Raw genomic sequence first — 10919 nt, 5'->3', positions numbered from 1 at the left:
TCATCCTCTCCACTCGAATCCGAAGATCATCAAAGGCCTGTTTACGATGGACTTGAATCAGAACAATCAGCCAAAGCAGCATACGTCATTAATGGCGCCATCTTCGGGGCAGCAGCAGGTAGGGATACCTACTAACAACCAGCAACAGGTTTGTGTGTTTGTGAAATTAATTTCGATCAAGTAATTTAGATCTGTGTTATTTAATCATTTATAAGGCTATCACAGCCAGTTTGGATTTTATTTTTTTAATGAAGTGATAGGAAAATATGAGTATGGGAAAGAAAGATTGAATGAAAAAGGAAAAACATCATACAGTCAAATATGTTATGATACCTGAAAATTCATTAGGGCGACGACAAAAAATATCCATCATTGTTCAGTAAAGTCCGCTGTTATCTATAGATATAAATGCAATAATGGCATAACATCATTTGTCGCTTTTCGATAGTTTACTGGTCAACGACAAAAAACTGTTCAATAATTGCATATGGATCTTATTTGAGTTGTTTGGTATAACTTACCTTCCTTTTTTATAGATGAAAATTGAAGTGAGGAACACAAATATATATACATATACATATATACATATCTCATTCTATCTGTTACCTTCATTTTGCAGAATTTTCAAAGTCAATTGAGACAAAATATTCGAGCTTTCTGGAATGATCAATTGACTGAAATCAGCGGTGCTTCAGGTGGATCATATTTTTCGTGTCATATTTTTCACATTACATGAATGACTTTCACAAATTCATTCCATTAAAGCAAGATTTGCTCAAAAATCTAGATTCAAGAATGGTTATTAAAAGCCAAATTTGTATAAGTAAAAAATTTGAATGATTTGATTTCTATATTATTTTGGATGTTGTTTTGCAGATTTGCAGATGAGTCAATCGATGCTACCAATAAGTCATGTTAAGAAGATAATGGAATCAAATGAGGAAGTGAAGGTATGTCTTAGATTGAATTTATAAAGTTTTTCATTGTTCCATTCGAAGTTAGACCTCAAATTTTAGTTGAACTCGATTTTATTTGCAACATTTTTGGTATTTCAACCGGACATTATTCGTATTATTCTCAAGTAGTTGATAAGTGCCGATGCCTCACAGATGCTTGAAAAGGCCTGTGAATTATTTATCAAGGAGTTGACAGTTCGTGCATGGATTCAAGCTAACTTCAACAATAGCCAAACATTGCATCGAAATGATGTAGCAAATGCGATTCGCGATATAGATGTCTTAAAATCCCCAAGGAATGTAGTCCCCATGTTCTCAATTGCTAAGGTTACAATCTGTCCTTTTTCTTTGTTTTAATTTCCCACGCTCCATTTCCAACAATATATATATATATGGCGGCCGTTACAATACTAATTAAATAGAATTAGCAATTAGCACCGCGCTGACATCACATTAATATATACCATACAATACATTAGATATAAATTTACAACATACATATAAAATAGAACTGACAACATATACCAATATTTTATTTCGGATATGCTGTATGTTATATTTTCATATGCTATCTATAGTATTTTTATGTGTTCGAAAAAATCCTCAATCAACACCTTAATCGAAGCGATATATATATATGTATATATATTGTCCCCTTTATTACATTGATGTTTGTGATCACAATCCAGGAGCCTGCATATGCACACCAAAGCAATAGCGGTGTTGGTGCTGCACCCTATCCCATGAGTATTCAGTTCATAAATCAAACTATTGAGGTATATATATATATATATATGTATAACTGTATAAAAGTTTTATCTCCTACAAGGAAATGTTATCATACATATGAATGACTATAACCATTTAAGCATTGAAATTTGTTTTACAGGCCTTTGTAGCAAGAAAGCAAGCGCAACCGCCGCCACCACTACCATCGTCGTCAACTGGGCAGGCTGACTTAGGAGTCGATAAATGCAGCGACTAAAGTAGAGGGAAGAATTTTCATTGATCGGATGTCCTTCATCGTATTAATTTTTTGAAAAAATATGTGCTCTACATTTTGAATTCTCAGGGATAATCTATTCTCCAAGTTGATGTTCTACTCGTGCTGGTATTTATTTATAGTATGAATAACATAATTGCCGGTTGAGCTTGTGTTGAAAAAATATATTCATCCAAAAATACAAAATGAAAATAAAATAGAAAACGTAAATTTTGAGAAAAAATTATAAATTGTATTAACCTCAAAATAGATGAGTACACAAATATATATACAAGGTAGGCTTAGACTAAACTAATAAAAATACATAAATTAATAATAACATAGCTAATACCCCTCAAGCTAAAAGTGGGAGAGTAGAGACGAATTGAAAGCGGCTGAGAAGAATAGACTTAGGCAATATAATGGCGAATGAATTGACAATCAAGCTAAATATGCTTGCCGCATCCATGAAAGATATCATTGTGCATTAAACTAAAAGGATGAGGGAATTATCCAGAAATTAGTAGTTGAATGACGATTGATAGAGTCACTTGCCAATCAACAATAACCACTAAGTATCAATGAAGGACAAGTTGAGAAGTATAAACCAGACATGAGAGTACCTTTCACATAATAAAGAATATGTAAGACGACAACGACGAATAAATATTGTTTATCTTGTAAGCCAACTAGAGCTCTGTCTGAGCTTTCTACTTCTTGTCTTCCCATGAGGAATGTATAAGAACTTGAAGATTCTTATATCGGAACATCTTTTGGTGATTCTCCTTTATCATTTTAGCCGATGTAGCGATCAATGGATGGCAATCTTCGACCTCTATTAACTCAAGGCTTTCGATGTTCCCAAAATCAATAGGAATCTCACGCAATTTGTAGCAGTGTCTAATGAATATGCGCCTGAGTTTCGGAAAATTACCAGAACAGCTCTTCCACACCTCCATGTCCAAATCTTCGAGCAGCAGGTATTCGAGCCGAGGAAGTTCCCCCTGAAATGGTTCCCAAACGCGTCCGCAGAACGAATTGCATCGAAGCTTTAGTACTCTAAGATCCCAAAAGTTGTGAATGGCTGCCATGAACTTCCATGGAAATTTGCATCCACTCAATGTTATCTTTCGACTGTAACGTGGAAAACTTGGGAGCTCCAAAACAACGCAACCATTGAAGCCGAAGACGATGCATTTGAATGACTCGAGATAAGGGTGCACGTCGCCAACAATGTTTAAGAAACCAAAGCTCTGTTTTTCATCTTGTCCTAACACAATGCGGATTCCTAACTTCAATAGATTAGGCAATCTTGCAAGAATTCTCCTCCTACAGCTGCGCGCGCTCACGCCCGACAATGTTTTGAGGTTATGTAGGAACATTTCGCCGTTACAAGGCTCGGGCAGGTCGAGTCCTAAGCAATGAAGATGCCATAAATGCTTCAAATTCCAAATACCGACGGGTAGATAAGCAACCTCCGATAATTTAGTATATATATGTCGACGGATAATCAAAACTTGAAGCTTCTGAAGCTGCGAAATGGAGTTTGGGAGTTCTCCGTCGTATGTGATGGCGAGGTACTTCAATCGAACTAGCTTTAGTATTTCGCACGGGAATGTGAAGAACCGGATTGCGCGCGCATTTAGTATCTTCAATAATGTAAAGCTTAAGTGTAGCCGTAGAGGATATGGATGATACGGACCTAAACAAAGAAGCGACCCTATGGATAATATCGACTTAATTGTGGCGCGCACTTCCTCAATGCCGAGCATACTATTGCTGTGGCTGCAAAGTCGTCGCTGCAGGTTTGTGCCTCTCGGAAAACTATACTTATATTTCCTTAGGACATGGCAGAACTTCTCCTTCTCGGCTATACTAATGCATAAGTTTCGAAAGACATAATGGATTCGACATGTTTTAGTTTTCCTAAATGTTGAGCTCTTTTGATGAACCAAAACTACACTTGCAGAGATGAGTTCTTCCAGCCATGCCTCACCAGTAATTCCGACACTTACAAGATTTTTTCCGACGACGAATCCCTCGATCGCCCATAATCGAATCAGTTCGGAGACGTAGATCACATAACTTCGGGGAAATACTCCGGCATAGAGAAAGCAAGCTTTTTGATATCTAGGCAACATGTCGTAGCTCAAAAGGAGCGATCTTGTGATGTTTGAGTTGTCGTCGACATCGATACCAAGAGGATTTTCATCTTCGGAAATTTTCTCCCAATATTCTACAGTTTTCTCCGCGTCGCGCAAAATCCGTCCAATGGAAATAATAGCCAAGGGAAGCCCTTCACAGTTGTTGGCTATCTTTTTCCCGATTTTCTCGAGCTGGAAGCTGCAAGATTCTTCGAGACTTGTGAACACCGTCCTACGGAGTAAATTCCAGCTGTCGTCGTCGTCCAAGAAGCATTTTTTATGAACATGAATCGCGCCACAAGCGACACTTAGCAACCTAGTCGTCACAATTATTCGACATTTATCATAGCTCCTCGGAAAACATCTCTCCATGTAGTGCCAAATTCGATAATCCCAAACATCATCTAACACAAGTAGATATCTTCGTTTCTCTAGAAGCTTCCGAACATGGGCACTTAATTCAGAAGTAGCCGTAAAACGTTTGCGCTTCGCCCCTTCTATATGATCTACCAGAAGCTGTAAGAACTCATTAAACTCAAAATCGGGGCCAACAATAACCATAATTCGCGTGTCGTAAAGGGACATTGTAGATGGATGATTGTAAACTTGTTCGACTAAAGTGGTCTTACCGATACCCACCATACCGACAATCGAGATACCTTCAAGTGTATAAGGCCCTCCCACAACCCAATCCATCACTTGTTTCGTTTCCTCCTCCAACCCCACAAGCTCACACTCAGATTTACAGATCATTTTCGACGAAACTGTCGCGCGAGGTCCCGGAGCTTCTTTATTTTCTTCGATTTTCGATGCCTCAGCGATGAAGTTTCCGGACAAGAAAGTGAATTCCCTTACCAGATCGATCAATTCCGAGGGGACTGTCGTGAGATCTTCTTCATCGTTAAGCTTTTCGTGTTCCATCAGATCTGTGATCTTTTCTGCTAAGTCTTCGATTTGCTGTTCCAATGGATCCAACCTCAGCTTCCTGCCTTGCATTGAACTGTAATTTTTTAAAGCATTGATCATGGAACGAAGCTCGACGTGGATGGATTGTGTTTCCGGACAAGATTTGGATGGAGATGAAGGGAGGAAGAGGTCTAGTTTGTGGTAGACTGTAAGGACAGCAGCGAAAGCAGCCATGGCGACCTCTGCGTAGCAAATACAAACCACATCTCTACTTATCCTCCTTTAATTTCTTTCGATGGCGTACGGACACACATGCATCTGCATATATACAGTACATACATACATACATAAAGTAGAAAACGACTCTGTAGTTAATTAGCACCTCACCATTCCAAGTGGGTCATCACTCTCGTTTCACAAATGCAAGATGGCGTATGTAAGGGGGGAAAAAAAAAAACAATTCCGTTGCCGGGACTTGAACCCGGGTCTCTCGGGTGAGAGCCGAGTATCCTAACCAACTAGACTACAACGGAAGCATGTTTATTGGTTATTTATTTTAAAATTTAAACTCTTAATAAAACATATTTATTCAGATTTTGACTTCTAGTTTTTATTGAAGTCCCCCCCCCCTCTCTCTCTCTCTCTCTCTCTCTCTCTCTCTCTCTCTCTCTCTCTCTCTCTATTTTTTTTTCTTTTTTTTTTTTTTCTAATTTTACTTTTATTTTTCTTTCAATTTTATATTTAACACTGGCTAGAATATTCTTTGTCTGTCACATATGGTTTGCCTGTCAAACTAGGCGACCTTAGTTTAATTGTTATTAAGTTCGGTCGAATATTTACCTAGAGTGCACCTGAAAGTTGTGGATTCCCACGTTATAAAAATAAAAGATTAAAAAGTTCCGCATGTATTAAACAAAATCCATGCATAAATAAAAATGTGGTGATGATTGAATCTGATGAAGACACTGATGATGACAATGAAGGGTTGAAGAAACGGAGATCGCGACGAAAACGTGGGGATTCCTTGTTATGGGTTAAAGAAGATGATGTATTTGGGATTCAAGTTAGGTTAAATTGCGAATACCAAGAGACTAAATGACATTCATAAATTATATTGTATAAATACATATTTATCATATTTTATCACTAATAATCACTCATTTTACTGCACGCGTTACTATCTCGCCAGTGAGTGAGATTCCCTGTCACGTGAGTATCAAGTGTGCCTCGAGTACAAAAATCATAAAATTTCGTAATATGTAAGATATATTTTTTTAGTTTGTGTGTGAAACCATTTTCATTTAATCAATTTGGATTTGTGTTACTTACCATTTATAAAGTCTTTCATTGCTAGTTTGGATTTTATTATTTTGATTAAGTGATAAAGGAAAATATGAGTATGGGAAAAAGTTCTATATATAAAAAACAAAATCATACTGTCATACATGTTATGATACTTGAAAATTTATTAGGGTGACGACAAAAAAATATCCTAAATTTTACAACAAAGTCCATTGTTGTCTATTTATATAAATGGAATAATAGGATAACATCATTTGTCGTTTTATAAAAATTTATAATTGAATATGGATCTTATTTAAGTTGTTTGGTAAAACCCTTCCTTAGTTATAGATGAAAAGAATCGGACATCTCAAATTGATCTTATCCATTTAATGTTCTAAATTTCAATTTTCTTTTCATATAGACTTCATCCAACTCAGCTTTAAACCTACAACCTCACCTTGTTTCGATGTCTTAACTTTTGAGTATCCCAATAAACTTTTTTTTTCTTTTTTTAATGATCCAAATTTGATCATTTTCTTCAATTTATTTGAAAATTCCAGTGTTAACAATATTCACATCTTTTAAGATTTCCAAAACATTTATGACAAATTTCATATGATTTGACTTAACACACGATAAATATATTATAATAATATCTATAGTAATCAAAAAGCATTGTGCGCATTTATTTCGCATTGCGACTATAAAGTCATGGATATCATGTTACAATATTTGCAATAAATGAAATTTACATGTATTTAAATGAAATAAAAGTAATGTCATAGAAAATAGAACATACAATTTGATTGATTATGACACATGACTTTGAATTGTTTTGGAACAAAAAAAATTCTATAATAATATCTATAACAATCAATGTGTTAGTTAACATTTTCGTTACTAACGTCGTGATCCCTTCAAATAGACATAAAAAAATTATTTCAGAATGATCTGGTGGTAGTGTGGGAGTGAACTTTTGATCTTGAGATTATGAGTTAAAACCCTAATGTCTTTAGTTTTATCCGTCACATATAATTTGCCTAATATGATTTGTCTTGGTATATAGAGTCACATATGATTCGCCTAATATGATTTGTCTTATCAAACAATATACGTGTATGGTATGCAGGGAATTTTGACATCAAATGAATAATAATAATAATAATACTTTTGGTTACGGTGCTGATTTTAAACCGTCATCGCCCAACCGCCACCTACTGCTGCTACTGCTACTAATAATAATTGTGCTGGTGCTACTAATAATGATAATAATTGTGTTGGTGATACTGGTACATTTAAGAAGAGGTTATAGGGTATTCATTACAGACATTATCTAACCATAGAGAATTGAATTGCAATAATTAGTCATACCTGAATATAGGATTACTTACTCAATATAAATAGAAGCTAATGCCAAGTTCTTCAGTATCCGAAACCCTTCACTTGCGATCGTCTCGAAGAACAAAGGCCTGCTTGAATCAAAACAATAGCCTATGCCGTCATCTTCCCGGCAGCAGCAGTTGCTTAGCTTTAGCCATGCCTCTGGGACACCTACCAACAACCAAGAACAGGTTTGTGTGTTTGTAAAACCATTTTTAATCAATCAATTTAGATCTGTGTTATTTACCATGATCAAATATGTTATGATACCTGAAAATTTATTTAGACAACGACAAAAAATAATCATCGTTGTCCAGCAAAGTCCACTGTTATCTATAGATATTAATGGATAATAGCGAAACATCATTTGTCGCTTTTTGATAGTTTATTGGACAACGACAAAAAATGTTCAATGATTGCATATGAATGGATAATAGCATAACATCATTTGTCGCTATTAGATAGTTTATTGGACAGCGACAAAAAAATGTTAAATGATTGCATATGAATCTTATTTAAGTTGTATGGGAAAACCTACCTTCCTTATAAATAAAAATTAAAGTGGGGAATACAATCTATCTATATATATATGTATATATATCTCATTCCATCTTTTTGCTTCATTTTGCAGATTTTTCGAAATCAATTGGGGCAAAATATTCGAGCTATCTTGAATGATCAATTGACTGAAATTTGTGGTGCTTCAGGTGGATCATTTTTTTATGTCATATTTTTCACATTACATGAAATGATATTTTCCTTTTCTCCTTTCACAAAGTCATTCAATTAAAGTTAGATTTTCTAAAAATATATATATATATATATATTCAAGAATGGATATTAAAAGCCAAATTTGAATAACTACTTTTTTTGAATGATTTAATTTCTATATTATTCTGGATGTTGTTTTGCAGATTTGCAAATCAGCCAATCGATGCTACCATTAAGCCATGTTAAGAAAATAATGAAATCAAATGAGGAAGTGAAGGTATATCTGAGATCGAAATTATATGTTTATTTTTTACTAAAGAACATATATTGTTCTCTTTATTACATTGTTGTATGTAATTAATCTCAATCCAGGAGCCTGCATATGCAATTCAACTCGATAATGCTGTCGACGCTGCTATTAAAAAATCTTCGGTAAAAACACAAATGGATTCGCCTCAGAAGAAAACTTCAAGAACAGAGGATCTAACCTCAATGGTTCCTATCAAGGTATTCTTCCTCGATTTTCTCGAATCAATCATTTTGTGTCAAGAAGAGGCTTGGAAACACTAACAAAATTTTTTTGAAATAGAGCATTGAGGCTAAGAGAGGAGAATGCAAATTTGACGATTAGGTAAAAAATTGATGCATAAACTTTATATAAATGCATTTTCTCCTACAAGGAAATGTTATGATACATATAGTTGACATTATAACCATTTAAGCATTTAAACTAATTTTACAGGTCTTTCTTTCGAGAAACCACCCGCCACCACTGCCTCCATAGAGGCGAGTGTTCCCTCACCACCACCACCACCACCACCACCACCATCACCATCCTCTTTGATGGATACGCGGGGCAACTTATTGCCCACTCTACAAACTCGACTACACCCGACATTTTGATGTGATATTTTGTGAGAAAAAATAGTAATTTTTTATTGAAAATTGTACTATCGAATAGTGGTGTTTTTATTTGAAATAAAAAACAAATATCTCATTTCAGTCTATCTCGCTAGAATACATTTGTACTCTAGTAACACTGTTTCTGAAAAATAAAATGTTACATTAAATAAATAGAATAATAAACATTAAAATGATTATCAATTAAAAATTCATAAAATAAATATGCATTGATTCAACATGTACAAGTTTGAAATATACTACATGGACAAATAATAATGTACAATTGTATTAGTTATTTTAATTTATTTATTTGATTTAAATTAATGATTGAATTATATAAATAAGTCAATAATTTATATAATTGATTTAAATTACGTGGTTTAATTATCTAGATACATAGATAGCTTATCAATAAGGTGATTATGAATGGTATCAAGAACTCTAAGTAGACTCAATTATGTTTTGAATCAAGCTTTTTATCATATAATTTATGGATTGGTATCAAAGCCACGCCGATTATATGTATTTTATAGAATTTTATTCTTGTAATAAGGATTCTCGATCATCTAAAAAATATTGAAAAATAATTTGATCCTACGTTATCATTGGATGATTCAACTTTTGTGCACATGAAAACCGAGTATCCTAACCAACTAGACTACAACGGAAGGATATACATTGGCTATTAATTTTAAATTTTAAACTCTTAATAGAACATATCAAACCTGAAGTCATCATATTTTTTATTCAGATTTTGGCTTCTAGTTTTTATTGAAGTCTCTCACACTCTCTCTCTTTCTCTTTTATTATTATTATTATTATTATTATTATTATTATTATTATTATTATTATTATTATTATTTTTTAATTCTACTTTATTTTTCTTTCAATTTTATATTTAACACTAGATAAAATATTTTTTGTCTGGAACATATGGTTTGTCGGTCGAACTTAATTTGCAGGCTATTAAGTTCGGTCGGAGGTTTACCCAGAGTGCACCCGAAGGTTGTGAATTCTCACATTATAAAAAATAAAATAAAATTACAACATGTATTAAACAAAATCCATGCATAAACAAAAATGTCATGATGATTGAATCCCATGAAGACACTGATGATGACAATGAAGGATTGAAAAATTGGAGATCGCGATGAAAATGAGGGGATTCCTTGTTATGGGTTAAAGAAGATGATGGGTTTGGGATTCAAGAAGTAAAAAATGACATTAGGTTAAATTGCAATACCTAGAAACTAAATGACATTTATAAATTATACTATATAAATACATATTTTATCACTAATAATCACTCATCATGCTGTAGGCGTTACTATTTCGCTAGTGAGAGTGAGATCTTTTGTCACGTGAGTATCAAGTGTGCCTGAAGTACAAAAATCATAAAATTTGGTAATATGTAAGATATATATTCCTAATTTGTGTGTGAAACCATTTTCATTTAATCAATTTGGATTTGTGTTATTTACCATTTATAAAGCCTTTCATTGCTAGTTTAGATTTTATTATTTTAATTAAGTGATAGAAAAATATGAGTACGGAAGAAAATTGTGTATATACATAAAAAAAACATCATACGGTCAAACATGTTATGTGCTTGAAAATTTATTAGGGCGACGACAAAAAAATATCCTACATTGT

At 33.9% G+C, this 10919-nt stretch overlaps 3 protein-coding genes and 1 non-coding gene across 4 annotated transcripts; 2 read left to right on the top strand and 2 right to left on the bottom strand.

The window, feature by feature from the left end:
- Positions 1–73: 73 nt before the first annotated feature.
- Positions 74–1997, top strand: LOC127257813 (nuclear transcription factor Y subunit C-2-like). Its single transcript, XM_051284279.1, has 6 exons — positions 74–118; positions 620–695; positions 877–950; positions 1110–1283; positions 1646–1732; positions 1846–1997. Exons 1-6 carry the CDS (start codon positions 92–94, stop codon positions 1939–1941), a joined length of 534 nt encoding a protein of 177 aa, XP_051140236.1. The 5' UTR covers positions 74–91; the 3' UTR covers positions 1942–1997.
- A 651-nt stretch (positions 1998–2648) lies between these two features.
- LOC127258045 (putative late blight resistance protein homolog R1A-10) lies at positions 2649–5222 on the bottom strand. The gene has a single exon (XM_051284685.1). The coding sequence runs from the start codon at positions 5220–5222 to the stop codon at positions 2649–2651; it is 2574 nt and encodes an 857-aa protein (XP_051140642.1).
- Positions 5223–5448: 226 nt separating this feature from the next.
- TRNAE-CUC (transfer RNA glutamic acid (anticodon CUC)) lies at positions 5449–5521 on the bottom strand. The gene has a single exon. It is a non-coding gene; the product is annotated as a tRNA-Glu (tRNA).
- A 2160-nt stretch (positions 5522–7681) lies between these two features.
- LOC127258438 (uncharacterized) lies at positions 7682–9354 on the top strand. Its single transcript, XM_051285276.1, has 6 exons — positions 7682–7843; positions 8284–8359; positions 8567–8640; positions 8736–8870; positions 8953–8994; positions 9106–9354. Exons 1-5 carry the CDS (start codon positions 7766–7768, stop codon positions 8992–8994), a joined length of 405 nt encoding a protein of 134 aa, XP_051141233.1. The 5' UTR covers positions 7682–7765; the 3' UTR covers positions 9106–9354.
- The last annotated feature ends 1565 nt before the right edge of the window (positions 9355–10919 follow it).

Source organism: Andrographis paniculata, unplaced genomic scaffold, assembly GCF_009805555.1.
Source record: "Andrographis paniculata isolate CXL003 unplaced genomic scaffold, ASM980555v1 Contig59END, whole genome shotgun sequence".
Taxonomy (NCBI): domain Eukaryota; kingdom Viridiplantae; phylum Streptophyta; class Magnoliopsida; order Lamiales; family Acanthaceae; genus Andrographis; species Andrographis paniculata.
This window is presented reverse-complemented; position numbering and strand designations above follow the sequence as displayed.